The following is a 23398-nucleotide window of genomic DNA, read 5'->3' as shown; positions in this document are numbered from 1 at the left end:
CTAACTATATATCGCGCACCCGCAATCCACTGCTGATGATGTCACATATTACATCATTCATGACATGGTCAGTGACATCACTGATGACATCACTGATGACATCTCAAATGACATCACTGATGACAACTCAAATGACATCACTGATGACATCTCAAATGACATCACTGATGACATCACTGATGACAACTCAAATGACATCACTGATGACATCTCATTTGTCATCACTGATCACATCACTTATGTGATAATACAATGAACCCCTTCAGACTCTAATATAACCTTACATACACTCAGTATAAACAGACACTCACAGACTGTCACTCATCCATGGAGTTACTCACACACCTAGTCAGTCATGCAAAGAATCAATCACACCTCCATTTCCTCAACTATAAAGTTATACACATCTTACTTATTCAAACATATAATAACACATATTTATTCTCTTATATAATCCCTGATACAAGCTCACAGTGATCGATACAGCCACTCACACATTCACTGGCTCTTATGTTCAGTTATTTATATATCTCAACTCTCACATGTATTGTGTTTTACATACGTACTTACTTGCATATGTAGCAATGAGAAATCCATTCACTCACCAACACACCCATGCATAGTCAACCGCCCATATAGCTGTTTCCACATGCACTCTTGAACTCATACTCCTAGTGAATCAACTGCTTACACATCTATGCACAGAGTCACGCACCTCCCAGCCACCCACACACACACTCAGCCTCCCATTCAAATACTTGGGCAACCAATCAATAACCCATATGGCCACTCTTATAGCTACTGATCAACACATGCAGCAGCTTACACAACAACAAACATACTGATGCACAAATTAAGACAGTTTAGTCACTAACCCATGCACTCAGTGAGACACATTTAATCACTCACTCATACAGTCAGTCATGCACCTACTAAATTCTTCATCCAGACACTTATACATCCACTCATTCTTCAATATGTGAAACATATTTAAACTTTACAGACACATACAATCACTGGATGTTGTGATCAGTGATGTCATCAGTGATGTCATTTGAGATGTCATCAGTGATGTCATCAGTGATGTCACTGACCATGTCATGAATGATGTAATATGTGACATCATCAGCAGTGGATTGCGGGTGCGCGATATATAGTTAGCGCTTCTAACTATATATGGAATTTCAATGGTTTTATGCGAGTAAAATAAGGTTTTGTAAATGCTAATTCCTAACTATATATGGCCTAAAACCAATGGTTTTTTCATTGAATATATATATATATAACAACATTCCTGTTGACAATGTTATGAGTATTCTGAGGAAACTGACCAAGGTTTTACTTAAGCAAGAAAATATTTTTAAACAGAAACTGATGGTAATTATGTTAGGAGATTTTAACTCTAACTTGTGTGAATTAACTATGGACATCTTCATTTTAAGCACAATTTTCTAGGGGATCAATTGAACTTTCTGTTAGCCAACTTTGACTTAGGATTCGCTAATGAAATGTGCATTTCTGCTCCAATAGTAGTCCCAACATTTCATGGTAGAGGTTGTTCTACAACTATAGATTTTATTACTATCTCTAATAACAGCAGGAACAGAATGAACTCCTTTAATGTTCCTGATATAGCGTTGAGTGACCACTTTCCACTATGTCTGTCTATTTTGCTACCTACTGCCCCAACACTAACTAATAATAGAGAATGTAATAGTTTAGATGCTGACTTGACAATTGGTTAAACCAATGGTTATACTCTAAAATGGGCCATGATAAACGAGGCAGAGATAATCAAAACAGTGGTTGAAAAATGTTCCCTGGAAATTAATAAGTGTCTAGAGTCAGATCTATTACCTGATACTTGCATCGCATCCTTCCTAGTAAAATCGAATGAAATTAAAAACTCCCTAACTAGGCAATTCAAGAATAGGAAGAAGGAGATAGGATGGTTTGATTATTGATGCACTAAGGCTTATACTACGCTAAAACAGGCTCTGCATAATCAACCTAGATCAGCCGAGGAAATTTGTAGACTTAGGAAAGATTATAAAGAGGCAATTAAAGATAGGAAAAACACCCTGAAATCCGAAGCTTGGGAAGCTCTTCATGTAGCCTCCATAACAAACGACATTGTGAAATTTTGGAAAATCGTGAGAACTCCCTTCCTTACTGAAGAGACTGGCCCGAAAATAGATATTGCTATCTGTAACTCAGATTCGTGTCAGACACTTCGAAAGAGTTTACGAAGGAGAAGAATATGAAGAAGGTCCAGTGGGGTCCTCGACAACTATCCCTTTAACAGTAATTTGTATTTTACACTGGATGAGGTGGAAAAGGCGCTGAGTAGAAGCAAGGGCGCAAAGGCGCCTGGGCCAGACGGGGTTCCCATAGACCTATTTAAGCGTATCCCAGCTCTGTGAGCGCCCCTTCTGGTTCAGGTGCTCAACGCCAGTTGTGTTGCTGAATTCCTGCCCACATGGGTGGAATCTGTAATTGTCCCGATTTATAAAAAGGGTAACAGACAGGATCCTGCCTGTTATAGGCCTATTTCCCTACTTGACTCCTTCACTAAAATTGCGGGCAGAATTATTCTAGACCGACTTTTGGAATGGGCTGAGGAAAACTCTGTCCTGTCTGATCTCCAGTATGGCTTTCGCCCTAGTCTGGGGACAGTAGAGCAGGGTCTGAATCTGCTCATGTTGGTCGGAAAATACACGAGGGCAAAACAGGGTAACTTTTGGCCTTTGTGGATCTCTTGGCCGCTTTTGATTGTGTGGTACATTCCAAACTGTGGTCTATACTGGAACATCTTGGGGTTGAATCCAATATTATTTATTATCTTAAACGTTTTTATAGTAACGCGACGGCCCGCGTACTTTTTGGCCTAAACGGAGAGCGCACTGACACAATACCAATCAGGAGCGGGGTCAGGCAGGGTTGTGTCCTGGCCCCCTTCCTTTTTAACTTGTACATTAACGGGCTGGAAGGTGTCTTGTGCAAAGATAGTTCGGATCCTCCCTTCGTAGGCGGCCGCCCAATACCAGCACTTTTGTACGCTGACGACGCTGTACTTATGTCACGTACTCAGGTGGGCTTACGGCGCGTGGTCTATAGCTTCTGCCGCTTTATGAAAGAGTTGGGCCTGAAAGTCAACACATCTAGGACTTTCACTATGTATTGTGGTAAGCAAAACAAATCCAAGAGACTAGTCTTCATAGCAGGGCAAAAATTAGACTTTGCTAAACACTTTTCCTATCTCGGGATACATTTTTCTCAAAATGAGACGTTGTCTCAAGCTATCTCTGTTAAAAAGCTTGAGCACTCAAGATCTACTGCCGCTCTCAAAATCTTTTCCAGTAAGTTAGGAACTAGACCCCCTGTGGAATTGACTAAAATCTACAAAGCTAAGTGTGTAGCCGGCACTATCTATGGCAGTGGGGTCTGGGGTCTTGCTAACCCCGCACCCATACAGGTTCCTGAAAATTCTTTCTTAAAATACATACTGGCACTTCCCAAAAGCTCATCTAATTTCAATTGTCACTCAGAACTTGGCCTATCTTACATTACTGAACTTATCAAAATAGAGCCAGTTTTACTATGGCATAGAGTCTTGACCCAAGAAGCGACACACCTAAACAGAGATGTCCTGACAGATATTTTGAAATTGGATGGTACCACAAAAATCCCATGGGTGAAGTATGTTTTTAACTTTCTTAAAGACATTGGGAGAGAAGAATACTTACTGAATCCCTCTGATATCTCAGCAATTCCACGAAAAGATCTGAAGAAAGAGTGTTTAGCTCTTTTGGATTCCAATAGGACTGCTGCGGAGGTCCTAAAATCCTCTATCCAGCAGCACCAACTGGTTTTAGCAACTTTTAAGATTCAGCCCTATTTAATCCATGTAACAAACAAATATGAGCGTTTTTTGCTCACACGCTTCAGATTTAACATCTACCACAGATTGGTGAGCTTTCCTACAATCAATAACTGGACACACGAGCTACCTCTCTGCCCCTGCGATAACATCTCCCCCCAGAGTACCATTCATGTTTTTCTTTTTTGTAAATTTTATGATGAAATGAGGAAAATTGTTTTATTGCCTTTTTTAAGAGAACTAGGACTTCATCATTGTCGTGCGGCGATGATTAGTATTCAAGCTCTAGATAATCATGTATCGGTAGCAAGAACAACTTTGTTTCTAAAAAATGCTATAACTATCAGGAAACGTAGGGACACTTAACTTGCACTTTATAATGAAACTGCTTTTGCAATTTTTATTGGTTTTAAATGAATATAATGAATATGTGTATTTTTATAAAACTATGTATTTATGATATTTTAGCTGTACGTTTATGATTGCACCGAAACAATCGAATAAAGATATTTTGAATTGAATATAAGCCAGACCTAGTGGCATTGTCAACACTTGTTTGCACCTCTCCGTCTTACATCTGATGATAACCTGGCTGAGGGACTGCCAAGAGCCGCCAGCAGTGGTGGGCCCGTCAGCGAGACAGGTAGGTGCCCGTCGCGATGCCTTTGTAAGTGATGCAGCTTGTTTTAAGATGGTATCAACTGGCACGGGGAGCCAATGAAGTTTCAATGGAGTAAGGCAAACATGGTCATATGTCCTAAGGCCCTTGATGAGACTTAGTGAATGGCCTTAAAGGGGCGAGCAGGGTGGAGGTGGCGAGGCTGTCGCACAGGGCATTGCGGCCATCCTAATAGAAGAGTATGAGAGCTTGAAACGCAGCTCAGATGTCGATTTCTCAGAGGAACAGCTCTGTTTCTTTAGCAGGGAGAGAGGACAGCAGGCCAGTCTATTAGAAACCTTGATGCTTTGGAAACTGTCTTGGAAAGACCACTGTGCTGGTGCTTACACTTGTATAACTTCCAGCAGACACCGAACCATTCAGGTGCAGAGAAACTTGTTTCTTTTTGGTAACATCAAAAAATGACATTTACCACTGAAGGGATATAATATAGTTCAATCAGATAATAATGTACTGGAGACATTGCAGGTAATAGTACCAAGGAGAAACAGAAGGCTCTCAGTGCAGAGCAAAAAGACTCGACTACGGAAGCGCCCTCTACGCGGGAGCCCCGACCAAGCTCATCAATCGACTACACCTCATCCAAAACGCATCAGCACGACTGATTCTCGACGTACCATGACACGGCCACATCACCCCCCCACCTGAGAAACCTACACTGGCTCCCCGTCAACAATAGGATATCCTTCAAGCTCCTCACCCACGCACACAAAGCACTCCACAAGACCGGGCCAGCGTACCTCAACAGACAGCTCTCCTTCTACACCCCCAACCGCCAGCTACGCTCTGCCGACCACGCCCTCGCCACCATCCCGCGCATCCGCAGAGGAACCACTGGTGGGAGATCCTTCTCCCACCTCGCCGCCAAGACATGGAACACCCTTCCACTGAGCCTATGACAGACCCAAGACCTGCTGACCTTCAGGAGGATACTCAAGACCTGGCTATTCGATCAGTAGCGGCCCGCCCCAGCACCTTGAGACCCTCCCGGGTATGTAGTGCGCTTTACAAATGACTGATTGATTGATCTGTAAAGCCTATTTTAGGTATCCCATCTCCTGACCTACTGTGATCTATTGATTGTCCTACATTGTACAGAAGACAAGCAATCCCTAACTGTTGGAACTCATTCACAAACTGAATGCCTGTTCTGATAAACTTATATTTCTTTAAACCTCCAATATCTAAGCATTCATTGTGCATCATGCAGAGTAAAATGATTTGCAAGGAAGACGGATCCTCTTCCAACTTCAACAAATGATGGTTGTAACAGAGGCCTCTCTCATCTAATCTGCACGGAAAGGCCTGGCTTTGATTCTTCTTCTGGCCGCCTTAGAATAATCTGACCTACCAATAATCTGGATTTCATACTCCCAATGATCCGCTCTACCTTTAATCTGGATCTGATCATTCTTCTGGTCACCTTGGAGTAATCCAGTCTACCATTAAGCGGGCTTCCAAAATTCATTTAGGACTTTTGGAGATATTGTGCTGAAATATATTTTTATTGAAAGACGAAAATACCTGGATTCATAAAGGCTACGGTTCATCTCTACATTGAGGAGTTTGAGAAGTTCCTCAGGTATAATCAGATTCACACAGTTTGAAAATGTTTGACACTGTTCTTACCAAAGAATCCTAGTTGCTCGGTGGTGGTGATGGTGGTTGCGGTTGGTTTCCTCGTACTTGTTGCTGTGGTCACATCGCGAGGCCTGGTGCGAGCGTTTGCTGATCTGTTTCCCATTTCCTGGTCAATGCTTTTGGGTTCCGACCCCTACAGATGCAGCTAGAACACAAGCGAGTTCAGAATCAGCTCAAATGCCTCGGTCTGAATAGAGAAAAGAGAGAACCGTCAACCACTTCCACCGCACTCCTCGCAACACTCGAAACAACCGAGAGCAGGCGGACCCCGCAGGGACCCAAAGACTGAAGCAAGCTCAAACCAAGGAGGTCACAACCTGTCTTTGACCAGCAGGATTGGGAGAGTCATAGCTGACGCCATCTTGGGGAGTGAAAAAGCACACATGTGGGTCAGCGGCGGCTCCTTTGCCATGGCAGAGGAGCGTTGCCCCTCCTCCCCCCGCCAGCACTTTAAGAAAATTTAAAAATAAAACGGGTTTAAAACGGGTTTAAAACCTGCTAAATCATTGTCTTATTTAGCTTGTGGCGGGGCCAGGGTAATGATAGGCTGCAGGGCGAGTGCTGGGCTCTATCTACACTGCACGTGTGGTTTTTGGCCGGTGGTCTCAGGACGGCCGAACAGCACATGCGCAGTGACCCCTCTCTAACCCCAGGTGCATCGCTGGGGCTGGAGAGAGCAGGCAGGGTCCCCCAGTCTGTCCTGGAGCACACATCATCAGCACTCAGGCCAATCCTGAAGGTGCTCTCATGTAAAAGCAGCTTCAGGATTGGCCGCAAAGCAGGCTGGGAGCCCGTGCCTGCCTGCAGGGGCAGTGAGGAGCGGAAGAACGGGACGCGATGCTGAAGGGCAGCAGGTAAGTTTAATTTTGTGTTCCTTATCCCCCATCCCTCCCTCCCAGTCTCTTTTGTAAAAATAAGTTTTCATCTCCAATTTGTCCCTCCCCCAGCCTCATCCCTCTCCCCACCTCTTTTCCCCATTACAAGCCGCTCCTGGTGTAGGGTACTCACCAGAATATCAAGAAGGAAGAGATATATAGGAAAGCATGCAGTCACTCTTCCTTACACCTCATCCAGACTGTAATAAACAATATAGGGCAGATCTCCGAGAAAGTGCCGCAGCGCGCCACCGCAAGCACTTTGAGTGCGCCTCGCTGCGGCACTTTCAGAGCACAGGAATACAACATATCTACAATGATATGTCACATTCCTGTGCTCTCCCCTGCGCTGTCGCACAAACAGCTGCCATGCGCCAGCGCTGTCACCCTTGCACAATGGTGCAAGGGTGCCTGCGTCATGGGGAGATTGTTTTTGTGCAGGAAGGGGCCCCTTCCTGCACAAAACAATCACTACAGGCATTTTCCTCTTTCAATGTGTGCTGTAGAGAGCAGCACGCATTGAAAGAGGAAAAAACGAGGAGAAATGAACACATTTCTCCTCGTTGCGCCTCGCTATGCCAGCCCTAGGGTGGCGTAGCAAACTGACGCATTTCCAGGTTTACGATTTCTCGTAAATCTGGAAATGTGTCAGGTTCCGTGGGTGTTGCGTGGGAACAGCCACAGCAACATCCATGGAACGCCGCTTTCTCGCAAAGTGCTGTGTGTAAAGGGGCCGTATTTACGAGGAGAGAAAAAGCAGGCAGGGTGGCTTAACATGCCCTTGTAAATATGGGGCAGAGAAATGCACCGCCAGTGCGTCACAAAAGGTGACGTCCTGGCAGCGCAAGGGTCTTGTAAATCTGCCCCGTTATCTTCAAGGTATGTCGATGTAGAGTTCAGGTCAGTACATCTACACCTACCTATCAATATTACAGCAAAAGTATTTTCTATTCTGACTTGGAACCAGATCTAGCGCTAAGAAGCTGCGAGTGCCTTACCGAGAGGTTTTCACATTCAGAGGGGCGCTCTGAGGATGCGGCCAGTGGACAGTCGTAATTGGGACAGTATCCTGACCTGAGGCGCGCTGCAGTGATCACAAGCATTGCAGTTGGTTTGTCACTTGGGGACCCATTCGATTGCTGTGGCTTTGTGTTTTTGCACTGTGTGATTTCTACTGTTTCGACTGACCTCCACTGTGTATATATTGTGAATGATTCTTAAAGTGTCCTTTCCAACTAAGTAGCATTTCCGGTTGCACCTGCCCTCTTTATTGGAGCTGCAAGAGCTGTGTGTCAGGAGCTGCAGCGAGGGGAGGGGGCTGGGGCTGCTACACTTCATGAGTTGTTGGACAGTAATCCAGCATGCTTTACCTGGCCAAGACCCCCCTCCTGTGGTGGAGCTGTGTGGTACTTCAAGAACAGCATAGGGGGCTGCATGTCGGAGGGTGTGTCCAAAGGGCAGAAGGGGATTATCTAAGAGAGGAAGTGTGTGTGTGTGTGTGTGTGTGTGTGTGTGTGTGTGTGTGTGTGTGTGTGTGTGTGTGTGGGTGTGTGTGTGTGTGTGTGTGTGTGTCTGTGGGTGTATCGGTGTGTGTGCGTGTGTGCGTGTGTGGTTGTGTGTGTGTGTGTGTTAGTGTCTGTATGTGTATGGGTATGTGTGTGTGTGTGTGTGTGTGTGTGTGTGTGTGTGTGTGAGTGAGTGTGAGAATGTCCACTTATGGATTCTTTATAGGACTGTCCAGGTGTTTGGCCGGTGGTCTTCAGGGGGCATTCTTTAGACTGGGACCTCCATTGAAATCTCCTTTTTAACTACGCAGAGTTCAGTGACCCCACCCCAGCATGCAGCTTAGTGCCAAGGTGGAACAGTGCCATACCTTGGCATTGTATTTACTATTGTATATCATGTGGGTTTGGCATTCACTTGTGACACTTTGTAAACATGGCGTTGTGACTCATGCTTGACTTCCAGTACATATTTATTTTAAACTTGGCCGTACGGCATGTGCTTGGCAAAGGTTGTAAGAAGGTTTGCATTCACCAGCTTATGCATCTATGTGCAATGGAATGGGAGCAAGAATCTGCCTTGTTTGCTCAGTGCCCTTCCCCCAGCCAGTCCATTCCACCCCTGCAACTCTGTAGCAGCGTGAACCCAGTGCTTGATGGGAATGCTCAGCTCACACACCCTAACATGACTGCGTCAGATGCATTCCCAGTGCCTTGTTTGGCCCAGTAGTTGTGATTGCTAATTGGCAGAGGAGTGAGTATATAGCAACTGGCGACGAGTCTAGCAGCGTCCAGGGCTGGCGATCCCCAGACTGATAGAAATCACAGACCCAGGCGCCCAGCTTCGAGACCACTCAGGGGTTAATCATTTCAGTCTTAGGGTTGAAAGCATCTGATCAACGTTTGCAGAGTTGCTTAAGTGGCTGCTAAGTAACCTGAGAGTCCTGTCTATTTGGAAATCAACAGGATGCTTTGAATCACCGTTCTTGCTTCACTTGTAAAGGGAAGTAAGGACAGTCACGTGGGCCAGAGATGTTCAGCGACCCTGAAAGGCTTCGGTCTTCTCTGAACTTCTGTAACACGTGTACATGATGTCAGCCCGTGTGTACTCAGTGGCCCTCCATCCCCTGCTGCCTTTGTGTCATCCCAGGCCTGCCACTCCGGCTTCAGAATTATCATTGCTTCTTTATAATATAATGTCTTTTTAGCTCAAGTCACGTTTCCTCAAGGTTGTGGTGTCTGCTGCTTAGTGTATATGCATCGGTCGTGATCCTGCCTCCTGCGAGGCATTGTGGGTGCAGACTCCTCGTGCAGCCGTCCTGCTGCCAGTGTGCAAAGCCCGCGTCACTGTGGACCCGGGCAGCATGACCCCTGAGGGTTCCCAGATGGACACCTGTGCAGGTGAGTGTGTGCCTTACAAACGCATGTAACATAACAAGGTGTGAGGAACTGCGTCGTTGGTTGAGGGGGTGTGATCCCTCCCTAGCAACAGCCACAATGCTTGCCAGGCAGTGGAGTAACGGAGCCCCAGCAGTCCCCGCAGAGCGGGCGAGGGGGCATATCTCCAGGGGCCCCCCTCAGCACAGCACCCTGGCCAGAGATCTCCTAATTGAGTCTCGAGGGGGGCCTTCATGTACCTTACAGAGGGCACCCTCTCCAGTTTTGTTATGCCACTTTTGTCAGGGTGAACCACAACAAATCAACAAGTCAAGCCAAGTCAAATGGTCTTTATTCGGATATAAAATATCCATAAAAGTACAAAACACCACTGCCAATATGCATGTAACATACATTCATCAACATCAATAAAAATACAAAAAGAATTAAAAACGGGATAGGACATTAATCTTTCAGTCAATAAATAGCATAAAACCAATGTGCAAGGCGTAGCAATGAAGTGCAAATGAGCGCAAATTTAAACCTCAAATAAGTGCCAAAATCTAGCAGCATTGTGGTGCAAAGATCGCAAATTGTAAACTTTTGGACTAAGTGCAAAATAAACAATTGTAAACATCCGACTAAGTGCAAAATAAGCTATGACATGTATGCTAAATCCAAATCGAAAAGCAATTACAAGTATATAACATAGTTTACGGTGCATTCATGGAAGCTTGTGAACGTACCACTGCTCGCCAAAATGAGCTCACTCGAAAAATCATGTCATCACAACCCAGCAGCAGTATTTCCTGGTATGCCAAGGTATAATCAAAAATCGCATTTACCTTAAAATAGGGAATTAAATATTGTTTTGTATATCTTACATAAAATTTACAAGAGAACAGGAAATGTAACATTGTTTGTTTGCAGCCGGTGCCACATGGGCAGCATGTCTCCTCCAGGTTACTATTAAAACCGATCGGGAAACAAATTAAGTATTTTATACTGTTATCCCTGAGGCGAAAAAGCAAACTCCTATTCCATCTTCCAATATTTTTCCTAAGGTAGTCCTGTGATTGTTACTTAACAGCCTCAGGATGGGAATATATCTAACAATTGAAGATTTACGAAACTCATTTTTTCTTCTTTCTTCGCGATATAAATCATATAGAGCCCCTCTCCCTGACCAACGACCCCGCTGCCGCCAGAGCCAACCTTCACGAAGGGATGAAAGACGTAGCCGAGTGGATGACGACCAGCCGCCTGAAACTGAACTCAGACAAGATGGAAGTCCTCATCCTGGGCTCCTCGCCCTCCGCCTGGGACGACTCCTGGTGGCCCCCCGCCCTGGGTACCGCACCCAAACCGACAGACCACGCACGCAACCTGGGCTTCATCCTGGACTCCTCCCTCTCCATGACCAGACAAGTCAACGCCGTCTCCTCGTCGTGCTTCAACATCCTGCGCATGCTACGGAAGATCTTCCGGTGGATCCCCACCGAGACCAGGAAGATGGTCACCCAGGCCCTCGTCACCAGCCGACTGGACTACGGCAACTCCCTCTACGCCGGAACCACCGCCAAGCTCCAGAAGAGACTCCAGCATATCCAGAACGCCTCAGCCAGACTCATCCTCGACATCCCACGACACAGCCACATCTCCGGACATCTGAGAGACCTGCATTGGGTCCCCGTCAACAAGAGAATCACCTTCCGTCTCCTCACCCACGCACACAAAGCCCTACACGATCAAGGCCCGAGCTACCTCAACAACCGCCTCAACTTCTACGCTCCCAAACGCCATCTCCGATCAACCAGTCACGCCCTCGCCACCGTCCCCCGCATCCGAAGAACGACAACAGGAGGAAGGTCCTTCTCCTACCTGGCCGCCAAGACCTGGAACTCCTTCCCGACCGACCTGCGCCTGACCCAAGACCACCTCTCCTTCAGGAAGAAGCTCAAGACCTGGCTGTTCGAGCAGTAACGGCACACCCCCCCCCCCCCCCCAAGCGCCTTGAGACCCTACGGGTAAGTAGTGCGCTCTATGCATGTCTTTGATTGATTGATTGCTCTCACTACTTTAAAGTTTATACCATCTGCAGTTAAGGGAAGATGAAAGGTATGTTCTAACTGAACGCTGGCTAAGCTATTTTGCACTGTTCTAAGCCAGGTAATACCTTTGCCTCCATCACATTTAAGACAATCAGTGATAATTTCTTTTTTTTTTAATTATGTTTTTATTAAACAAAAGAAAACATATTTTTAACATTCTGTGCACGCCGGGTGAGTCACATAGCATGAGGGTTTTCATCACGTCACAGGATACATTACAGTAATAATCTCATTTAGGATAATGGGGAGTCAGACATTTCCAATGTGGGTACGGCTGTCGGGGGTTCGCAGAGGCCACCCCTGTACGTATTCCAGAGCCCCCAGACCTTCCCCCACTTGCCAGGGCACCCCCTGGCTACATACACATTCTTTTCACGCATCATGCACCAATCCAGGTCCTCAGACCACTTGGTGAGGTCCGGAGCCCGAGTAGCCCCCCACAGTTGTACTATATTCCGCTTTGCTACCATACATGCCAGGGTCACCCACTGCTTCTGTGAGGAATTCAGGTCAGTTGGCTCCCACACATTCAACAAGCATCTACGGGCCTCCAGAGGGATATCTATTCCCATCACCTCCGTCATTACCTCATGGATCTTGCGCCAATACACACTTACATACGCACAGTGCCACAGTACATGGAGGAAGGTTCCCAGCTCACCGGAACCTCTCTTACAATCACCACTCTCTCCCAGCCCCATCTTAACCAGTCGAGGCCCGGTGACGTAGATCCGGTGTTAGATTTTTAATTGAACCAGCCGGAGTCTCATCTGGATGGCTACCACCTTTGGGGAGGAAACAGCTTCAACCCAATCTTCATCATCCAATATCAGACCATCCTCGCCCCACTTTTTACGTAGCTTCCTTAAAGGATCATCCATGTGATTTACGAGCTTCCTTTATATTAGGGAAACAGGTTTTTTGGGAGGTGGCCATCGAGCACCCGGTCTTCAAGAGGCGATGCCTCAGGGGGCACCTCACCCCTCAGGACTCGGGCCATCAGAGCATGTCGGACCTGGCGGTAGCGGAAGTGCTCACTATCATTCAGTTCATATTTTGCTTTCAGTGACTCAAACGTGTGCATCTCCACCCCGTTCCAAACATCCTTCACCTGGGAGATACCAATCAACTCCCATTTATCAAATCCCTTTGATTTCCACAAGCTCCCCAATTGCTCGGAGTTAATCAATGGCGTTGCTAAATTTAGTTTACCCTCCCAACCCAAAGACTTATTCGCAATGTGCCAAATTTTTACCGCGTGGGCAGTGGGTCCCGTTAATTGAAATCTTCTGATCCCGGCGTACAACGCCCTACAGATATCCCCACCTGGTGCCAGTTCTCTATCCATGGCATACCCCGGGTCTCTTGGAAGTCCGTATACAATTTCATTAATGGCCGCCAGTTGAGAAGCCCAGTAGTATTTCCTCAGATCAGGGAGTCCGATGCCCCCGTCATACCAGGGAAGGGTCAACTTCAGAAAGGATATCCTAGGACTACCCTCCCATAAAAGCTCCCTCTGCAGCCCTTCTATTTCTTTAAAGTAGGACACGGGGACCGGGTCCGTCGCACTCTGCAGTGCATATAGAAATCTAGGAAGGGACATCATTTTGAACAACGTCGCCCTCCCAAGCAATGAGAGTGGAAGAGCCCTCCAGCGCGTCACATCGCTTTTCAACCGGCTCAGAGGGGAACCCAAATTGCGCTTAAACCTAAGCTTTGCATCAAACGTTATATAAATGCCTAAGTAAGTGAATCCCACCTTTTCTATCTGGAGAGGACACAACTGCGGGATCACTGGTGGTTACCCGGACAAGACAAATAGGACAGATTTCGACCAGTTAATCGCAAATCCAGAGTATCTACCAAAGATTGACAGGACGTCCAAAAAACATATCAGAGAAGCTCTGGGCCTGGTGAGGTACAACATAATATCATCTGCGTAAAGTGACATCTTGTCTTCCCACTCCAGTGTCCATCTCAGATCGCGTCTTGTTAGGTCCCATCGGACCCACGCCGCCAAACGCTCCAACGCCAGCGCAAAGAGCAACGGGGACAAGGGGCACCCCTGCCTTGTGCCCCTCTGCAATAAAAAGTCAGCCGACTTACAGTTGTTGACCGTCACTCTCGCCAAGGGCCTAGCATAGAGAAGTCTCACCCACCCTATGAATTCCTCCCCAAAACCCATCTTTGCCAGCACCTCGAACAGATAAGGCCACTCCACTCTGTCAAAAGCCATGGTGGCATCAAGTGACACTAAAACCACAGGCTACTGCAAGGTCGACGAACGACCGAGGATCCCATGCAGTTGACGCAGGTTTAGCGCAGTGTTACGGTGCGGCATAAATCCTGACTGGTCAAGATGTATTAGAGTGGAGACCAACTTAACCAACCTCACGGCCAGCAATTTAGCGAGTACTTTAGGCTCCGCATTAAGCAGGGAAATAGGCCTGTATGAGGAGCATTGCGTCTTGGATTTCCCTGGCTTATGGATGACTACTATATTGGCAACTCGTTGGTCGTAGGGAGTTCACCCTCTTTCCGACTCTCCAGAAACATCGCACGCATGTAGGGCGCGAGCCTCTGGGCAGGTAGTTTGTACAATTCAATCGGTATCCCGTTAGGGCCAGTGGCTTTCGCGGACTTTGTGCCTCTTATTGCCTGCGCAATTTCGTCATCAGTGAAGGGGGAGTCTAAATATTTCCTCTCTTCGTCAGACAGAGTCGGCATCACTATATCTTTAGTCATGGCACTATTTTCTTCCTCGGTGTAAGAAGCTGCTGAGGTGTACACCTCCCTGTAATATGCGGCAAACTCTTCCGCCACCTCCTGCGGATCAGTAACACTGCACGCTTCCCTAACAATTAACTCAGGCACCAGTCTGGAGGCTCTCCCCCCCCGCTCAAGCCATGCAATTAATTTCCCCGCCTTATCACCATGCTCGTAGATTCTACTCTGTATATCATTGTATTGAGCAACAGCCTTCTCTCAGGGCATGCCCCTATACTCGTCCTGACGGAGTTTCAAACGATGGAGACCGTTCTGGCTGAGTGTTGGACGTGGCCCATCTGGCAGGTCCGCCCCTGAAGTTTTTATGGTATATGTAACCTGGGGAGGGTGATTTCCCCTCTGAGTGAGTGTGAGGAGAGAGCGACCTACCCTTCCGTAGGAATGCATGGGGAATGGATGAGTCCTCAGTAGTTCCCGGTGCGTAGGGTGTGCAGGGTCAAGTCTGGTATGTATGAACTCGTGAGATTGAATGCTGCGCAACGGTATATGAGGTATGAGTGTGTCTAGTGTAGAAGTCCCCCTTTTGGAAGTTGGCATATTTGTGGAATATGTGCCTGGAGTATGATTGGCCGGGGCTGGCTGGTGAGCCTGGCTCCCAGGATCTGGGAGGGTCTGCCCCGGTGGTGAATGGAGTGTTTAGCATGCTGATGTGAGGGGAGGAGTGAGCCTGGGTCTGCTTGTGGATTGACTGTCTGGTTTGAGTGTCATGAATGAGGCTGGGTTTTCCCCAGACAATGCTGGCTCCACCCCCTGGGGTGCGGCTGATGTTCCTAGCCTGGCCAGTGTAAAGAATCCCCCCATAACCAGTTCCAGCTGGTTCTCCCCCTGCCTGCCCCTTCAGACCAAGAATGTGTGTATAAAAAGGGTGCTGTGACACTCTGGACTTGTTCTTGTTCTCCACTTGAATCTACCAGGGGCGGCTGCTGCTTGGGCTCAGGGTTGGCTTGCCTCCCTGGGCCCTGCCCTGCTCCTGGACTTCGGAGGGCCTTCCCTCTTCCAGGAGCTGCTATGCTCCACCTGAGGTCCTGGACTGCCTATGGACGTTGTCATTTTTCATCTAGTGCTTGTGGACGCTTTTCTTTGACCCTCCAGCGCTTGGGGAGCGCTGTTCCTTCTGCCCAGCGCCTGGAAGCGCTGATCCCTGCCCCCCTAGCGCTTTGGGGCACTTCATCCATGTTCTAGCGCTGGAAGCGCTATATTCTACAAACCGGTGCCCACCCGGCATATGCCCTGTTTCACGGAGGTCCTACACCCCCAGCGAGTGCCTACCTCGCTTATCCCCCCCGCATTGCCGTATTCTTCGAGGGAGCCCACTCCTCGCCATTTCCCCCGAGTTCACCACCGCCGCCCGGGACCCTCGTAACTCCGCCCCCGGGCCGCGCTGGTATTGGTCGCCGGCCCGGGACTGATCCGTGACGTCATCCCCCCAGGCCGCGCCGGATTGGCTGCCGGCCCAAGGAGAGAGGAGAGGCCGGCCGGGTGTGCGCGACGACGGAGGAGCAGCGGGAGCCGACTCCGCGCTCCTCCTTGTGCCCAGGAGAACTACCGCTTCCCCCCCGGGGCCCCCATGAGCGAGCGGGAGCCCCGGAGAGCGAGAAGAGACCGGCACGTCCACTGACCGGTGAGTGCAGCAGGGAGGAGGGGCGTCGGGGCATGTTGCCGGTGCCCGCCCCTCCCCTCCAGTGAGTCCTCTGTGTGCTCCATGGTCCCGTGGGAGCCCCAGGTGATGCCGGGTCCCCCGAGGGAGGGGGGCCCCGCCTGCCCATACCATTCATTCCCCAGAGCCCGGCGAGGCTCTACCTTGGGCCCCCTAACCTCTCGAGCCTGCGAGGCTCCACCTTTGGCCCTTCCTTTTCCCGAGCCCGGCGAGGCTCTACCTTGGGCCCCCTAACCTCTCGAGCCTGCGAGGCTCCCCCTTTGGCCCCATTTACTTCCGAGGCCGGCGAGGCTCCGCCTTGGGCCCCCTTCATCTCTTAAGCCCTGCGTGGCTCCACTGTGCCAATGCCCCCCTCGTTCTCGAGCCCGAGTGGCTCCTCCAGTTGGCACTCCTTGTCCCCAGGGTCGGCGAGGCCCACACGACGTCCCTCAGTTGCCCAGCACTTAGTGGGCAACTGCTACGTTTAGGTTTGCCCTGGGCTCCCTGCCATGAACATTGAGACTCTGGGCCCTTTGCCCTAGAAAGGCCCGCTGGCCTGTGGATGGCTATGGACTAAGACTAGAGTGATCCCTACAAGTATTCTATGTTGCACCTCTACCGGTGCTCCTGTATGTTGTGTACCTTGACCTCCTTCGCCCCCCCTCTGAATACCAGATGTCCCCTGTATGTGATTCCTAGCAGTGGTCCCTTGGCCCTGCGCTGTACCTTCTTCCCTGTAGCCCCTGCCCGTGCCCCTGGCACCTGGTACAATGTATGTTCCTATGTGTCCTGCTTAATACAGAAACTATTTTTATATATATATGGTGTGGAGTTCCTTTTGTGGGAGGTCGGGGATGTTGTTGTTGGTGGGTGCGTGCGCAAATGCTTCACATGTCCTCCGAGTTAGGCCTGGCTGCCCGCGCCGCGTTACCTAGAGGGCGAGCAGGGGTCGATTTTACATAGGAGTGGTGGTCTCTGACTGGCTGGGGTGCAAGTCCTGGCCGGCCGGGGGTCTCATTTCCTACACTGGTGGCTAGCGGTGGGATCCGGACTTGTGTTTGCGCAGTACCACAATGATAACTGGCCTCCCTACAAAACTCTGTATTGTAAATGGTCGCAAAGAAAAGAGATTATTGTTTTAAGAGTTTATGTAAATGTCCGTCCTATGAAAGATGTGTTCTGGTTAGATGGCCCTAGCTAGGGAGGGTAGATCAACTCCCTAGTACAATGTGTTTTCTGGACTCACCGGAAGGGTGGGATCCAGTGGTGGCAGCATAATTATGTTCAATGTATATGGTCCCTGTCCATTCCTTAGAATAATGATACCTGTGCCACATAGGGTCAGGTCAGGTTGCTAAAAAATGTCTATGAAAAATGTTAAAGATTGTTAGAAATACCCGTCCTGTGGAAAGTTTTAAGGGTTACTTAAATATCTGTTCTGTAGAAAAAAATGTACATGTATGCTGAGAGTTAGGTGTCCCTAGCTTGGGAGGGTAAATCATCTCCCTAGTGTAATATGGTTTTCTGGATTCACCAGAAGGGTGGGATCCAGTGGTGGCAGCATAATTATGTTCAATGTATATGGTCCCTGTCCATTCCTTAGAATAATGATACCTGTGCCACATAGGGTCAGGTCAGGTTGCTAAAAAATGTCTGTGAAAAATGTTAAAGATTGTTAGAAATACCCGTCCTGTGGAAAGTCTTAAGGGTTACTTAAATATCTGTTCTGTAAAAAAAAAATGTACATGTATGCTGAGAGTTAGGTGTCCCTAGCTTGGGAGGGTAAATCATCTCCCTAGTGTAATATGGTTTTCTGGATTCACCAGAAGGGTGGGATCCAGTGGTGGTTGCAAAATTGAGTTCAAATATGTATGGTCCTTGTCCCTGCCCTAGAGTAATGGTACCTGTGCCCCGAGGGTCAGGCTGAGGAATCAGGGGCGGTGGAAAACTGTCCTACCAGTCTAGGGAACGGTATGTGCATGAATGTTGAGGTATGCTGAGTAATGGAGTATAAGTTCTCTGGGATGGGGAGCTTGCTGAATCAACGTTAATCTTGTCCTTCCTTATCCTGATGAATGTGTTGGAGGCAGCATGTGTTCCGTGCACCGCGGAATGTGGTTGATGCGTCAGGTGTCCCCCCCCCTTTTTGCCCTGCTAATTGTGTTTGATGCATCATGCGTTCCGTACCCCACTGAATGTGGTTTAGGCGTCAGGTGTCGCCCTGGCTGAATTTATGTTAAGTTGTATCCCGGACAAGGAAGACCTGCTGGCTCGGCCGCGGCTTGCCTTGGGGAGAGCTGAACCTCGAGACCTGCTGGCACGGCCGCGGCTCGTTTTGTTGAATTCATGTTAGTTGTATCCCAGACAAGGAAGACCTGCTGGCTCGGCCGCGGCTTGCCTTGGGGAGAGCTGAACCTTGAGACCGGCTAGTACTGCCGCGGCTCGTTTTGTCGAATTTATGTTGAGTTGTATCCCGGACAAGGAAGACCTGCTGGCTCGGCCGCGGCTTGCCTTGGGGAGAGCTGAACGCTTAGTTCCCAGGTGGAAGACCAGTGGAGGAAGGAAGTTCCAAGACTGTTAGGAAAGTGTGTTCTGAGGGTGTTTCTCCTGGGAGAACGCGGAACCTCAGAAGTAGAGGTAGGGTGGGGCATTCTTGCCCGTGACCTCTGGCAAGCCTGAGGGTGTGGACCCTAGGTGGAAGGAACAGTGGTAGTCGTGGCTACCCTGAGAAAGGGAGTGGAGAAGGGCTATTGTGGGCCCGGGGTTACCACCCCCCACTTCGGATTTGCAGGGACCAGTGGTATCTGGGTGGCCTAGGGCCTGGTCCTAGTCACGGACAACTAAGGCGTGCCAGGGGGGGTGGCCTGGTTGGACCTATGTCTTTCTTATTTTTTTTATTTTTTTATTTTTCTTGATTTTTAGCCCGTGTGTGTCTATCGGCCCAGGTAGGCGTCGAACTGGAGGGTGTCTCGGTAGCGCGAGCCACGTCCATGTTCTACCGCCCTGCAGCAGGGAAGTCCATCACGGTAGTGATTGGTCTACCCGGCGTTTGGGCTGGGAGGAGCATGTGTTGGACGTGGCCCATCTGGCAGGTCCGCCCCTGAAGTTTTTATGGTATATGTAACCTGGGGAGGGTGATTTCCCCTCTGAGTGAGTGTGAGGAGAGAGCGACCTACCCTTCCGTAGGAATGCATGGGGAATGGATGAGTCCTCAGTAGTTCCCGGTGCGTAGGGTGTGCAGGGTCAAGTCTGGTATGTATGAACTCGTGAGATTGAATGCTGCGCAACGGTATATGAGGTATGAGTGTGTCTAGTGTAGAAGTCCCCCTTTTGGAAGTTGGCATATTTGTGGAATATGTGCCTGGAGTATGATTGGCCGGGGCTGGCTGGTGAGCCTGGCTCCCAGGATCTGGGAGGGTCTGCCCCGGTGGTGAATGGAGTGTTTAGCATGCTGATGTGAGGGGAGGAGTGAGCCTGGGTCTGCTTGTGGATTGACTGTCTGGTTTGAGTGTCATGAATGAGGCTGGGTTTTCCCCAGACAATGCTGGCTCCACCCCCTGGGGTGCGGCTGATGTTCCTAGCCTGGCCAGTGTAAAGAATCCCCCCATAACCAGTTCCAGCTGGTTCTCCCCCTGCCTGCCCCTTCAGACCAAGAATGTGTGTATAAAAAGGGTGCTGTGACACTCTGGACTTGTTCTTGTTCTCCACTTGAATCTACCAGGGGCGGCTGCTGCTTGGGCTCAGGGTTGGCTTGCCTCCCTGGGCCCTGCCCTGCTCCTGGACTTCGGAGGGCCTTCCCTCTTCCAGGAGCTGCTATGCTCCACCTGAGGTCCTGGACTGCCTATGGACTTTGTCATTTTTCATCTAGTGCTTGTGGACGCTTTTCTTTGACCCTCCAGCGCTTGGGGAGCGCTGTTCCTTCTGCCCAGCGCCTGGAAGCGCTGATCCCTGCCCCCCTAGCGCTTTGGGGCACTTCATCCATGTCCTAGCGCTGGAAGCGCTATATTCTACAAACCGGTGCCCACCCGGCATATGCCCTGTTTCACGGAGGTCCTACACCCCCAGCGAGTGCCTACCTCGCTTATCCCCCCCGCATTGCCGTATTCTTCGAGGGAGCCCACTCCTCGCCATTTCCCCCGAGTTCACCACCGCCGCCCGGGACCCTCGTAACTCCGCCCCCGGGCCGCGCTGGTATTGGTCGCCGGCCCGGGACTGATCCGTGACGTCATCCCCCCAGGCCGCGCCGGATTGGCTGCCGGCCCAAGGAGAGAGGAGAGGCCGGCCGGGTGTGCGCGACGACGGAGGAGCAGCGGGAGCCGACTCCGCGCTCCTCCTTGTGCCCAGGAGAACTACCGCTTCCCCCCCGGGGCCCCCATGAGCGAGCGGGAGCCCCGGAGAGCGAGAAGAGACCGGCACGTCCACTGACCGGTGAGTGCAGCAGGGAGGAGGGGCGTCGGGGCATGTTGCCGGTGCCCGCCCCTCCCCTCCAGTGAGTCCTCTGTGTGCTCCATGGTCCCGTGGGAGCCCCAGGTGATGCCGGGTCCCCCGAGGGAGGGGGGCCCCGCCTGCCCATACCATTCATTCCCCAGAGCCCGGCGAGGCTCTACCTTGGGCCCCCTAACCTCTCGAGCCTGCGAGGCTCCACCTTTGGCCCTTCCTTTTCCCGAGCCCGGCGAGGCTCTACCTTGGGCCCCCTAACCTCTCGAGCCTGCGAGGCTCCCCCTTTGGCCCCATTTACTTCCGAGGCCGGCGAGGCTCCGCCTTGGGCCCCCTTCATCTCTTAAGCCCTGCATGGCTCCACTGTGCCAATGCCCCCCTCGTTCTCGAGCCCGAGTGGCTCCTCCAGTTGGCACTCCTTGTCCCCAGGGTCGGCGAGGCCCACACGACGTCCCTCAGTTGCCCAGCACTTAGTGGGCAACTGCTACGTTTAGGTTTGCCCTGGGCTCCCTGCCATGAACATTGAGACTCTGGGCCCCTTGCCCTAGAAAGGCCCGCTGGCCTGTGGATGGCTATGGACTAAGACTAGAGTGATCCCTACAAGTATTCTATGTTGCACCTCTACCGGTGCTCCTGTATGTTGTGTACCTTGACCTCCTTCGCCCCCCCTCTGAATACCAGATGTCCCCTGTATGTGATTCCTAGCAGTGGTCCCTTGGCCCTGCGCTGTACCTTCTTCCCTGTAGCCCCTGCCCGTGCCCCTGGCACCTGGTACAATGTATGTTCCTATGTGTCCTGCTTAATACAGAAACTATTTTTATATATATATGGTGTGGAGTTCCTTTTGTGGGAGGTCGGGGATGTTGTTGTTGGTGGGTGCGTGCGCAAATGCTTCACATGTCCTCCGAGTTAGGCCTGGCTGCCCGCGCCGCGTTACCTAGAGGGCGAGCAGGGGTCGATTTTACATAGGAGTGGTGGTCTCTGACTGGCTGGGGTGCAAGTCCTGGCCGGCCGGGGGTCTCATTTCCTACACTTAGCGACTCCGATATTTCTTTCTCTAAGGTCATCACCTCCGTCTCCACTCTAACAATATCTTTCTGATGCTTCCTTTTATTCCTCGCTACCAGGGACAGAACTCACCTCGGATAACCGTTTTGTAGGCTTCCCAGAGTATCCCTGCCGAACTTACACTGCCAACATTTTCATCAAAATACTGGTCTGAGAGGCGTACAGTCTCTTTCTTTACGCACGGGTCTCTAAGATACCACGCATTAATGGGGGCAATTCTACCCGCCGACAGACTACCATTGTCTAATAGCAACCACACGGGGGAATGATAAGATATATCTCTGCTCATAAACCCTGTATCCCTGATGGTCACTGCTTCTGCGGCTCATATAAGAATATAATCTAAACTTGACATGCTACTATGCGCAGGAGAGACTTGAGTGTACTGCTTCTGTGTGGGGTTCAGTGTCCTCCAGCTATCTACCAGACCCAATGTTTCTAAAATTTCTGGGAGCCACCGCTGGGACTGACGAAGAACCCTCCCTGGGTGTCTATCAAGCTCTCCATCCAACACTGCGTTGAAGTAACCCCCCACAACGAGAGGGCCCCATGGCACCGTCAGAAAGACAGCGCCTAGGTCTCGGAAGGTGTCGGGTTGTAGGCCAGGCGGAACATACGCTGACAAGAATGTTACTGTCTTAGTCGACCACTGACCGGAAACACCCACATACCTGCCTCTCTGGTCCGCCCACGTTGATCGAATCTCAAAGGGAAAGGAGTTTTTTAACAATATTCCTACCCCCCTCGAACCTGTGGTGAACCCTGCGTGTGCTATTAACTTATATCCTCCTTTATGCAGTGCCATACATTTATTGCCAATCAGGTGTGTTTCTTGTAACAATACCACGTCTGAGGAGTGTCTCCGTATGAACTGATTCACGATCCCCCATTTGATCCTGTTGCCTAACCCATTAACATTCCAGCTCAGTATCTTCATCCCCAATCCTTTCCCTTCTCGCTGCATTTACCCAATTTCCATGATCGCATGCACCCGACGTGAACATACACAGTTATTCAATAATTTCAAAAAAGTTAAACAAAAACCAAAAACAATCTCCCCCGACCCCCCACCCAACCCCGCCACCCTGCACCCCTGCATCAGGCCTGAGCCCCACCCCAACTCACAGTGTGCCTGTTGCCCCCCCACTAATCTAAGGTAACTAAAAGTAGTAACGGGGAGGAACCCAATGCCCAGCCCCTCCCTCCCCCTCCACAGTATTATTCCTGAATTATACGTATCTGCAAAGTACCCCTGAGTGCAACATTAGTCCACTACCCAAGTCCACAGAGTAAAACACCATTGCCGTCGACACCTTCCTCATCCCTGTCCACCTTCCTCAGAAACGCAAAGGTGCTCTTCGGGATGTTCCGACGCCCTGCTGTCCACCCAGTCTGACGCTACTTC

At 49.9% G+C, this 23398-nt stretch overlaps 1 protein-coding gene across 7 annotated transcripts in view; it reads right to left on the bottom strand.

The window, feature by feature from the left end:
- LOC147706644 (uncharacterized) overlaps positions 1-23398 on the bottom strand; it is a 172469-nt gene that overhangs the window by 66536 nt on the left and 82535 nt on the right. For 4 of the 7 annotated variants that reach the window (XM_086933133.1, XM_086933132.1, XM_086933134.1 and 1 more), the window contains one exon: positions 6189-6387. The exons of 2 other annotated variants lie outside the window; for them this stretch is intronic. In XM_086933133.1, the coding sequence (XP_086789259.1) occupies positions 6189-6303 (115 nt within the window). In that variant the 5' untranslated portion in view covers positions 6304-6387. The remainder of the gene's footprint in view (positions 1-6188; positions 6388-23398) is intronic. One more of the 7 variants, XM_086933135.1, reaches the window with a different exon arrangement.

Source organism: Lissotriton vulgaris, chromosome 7, assembly GCF_964263255.1.
Source record: "Lissotriton vulgaris chromosome 7, aLisVul1.2, whole genome shotgun sequence".
NCBI classification, from domain to species: Eukaryota; Metazoa; Chordata; class Amphibia; order Caudata; family Salamandridae; genus Lissotriton; species Lissotriton vulgaris.
The sequence above is the reverse complement of the archived record's forward strand: the minus strand, read 5'-3'. Positions and strand labels throughout refer to the sequence as shown.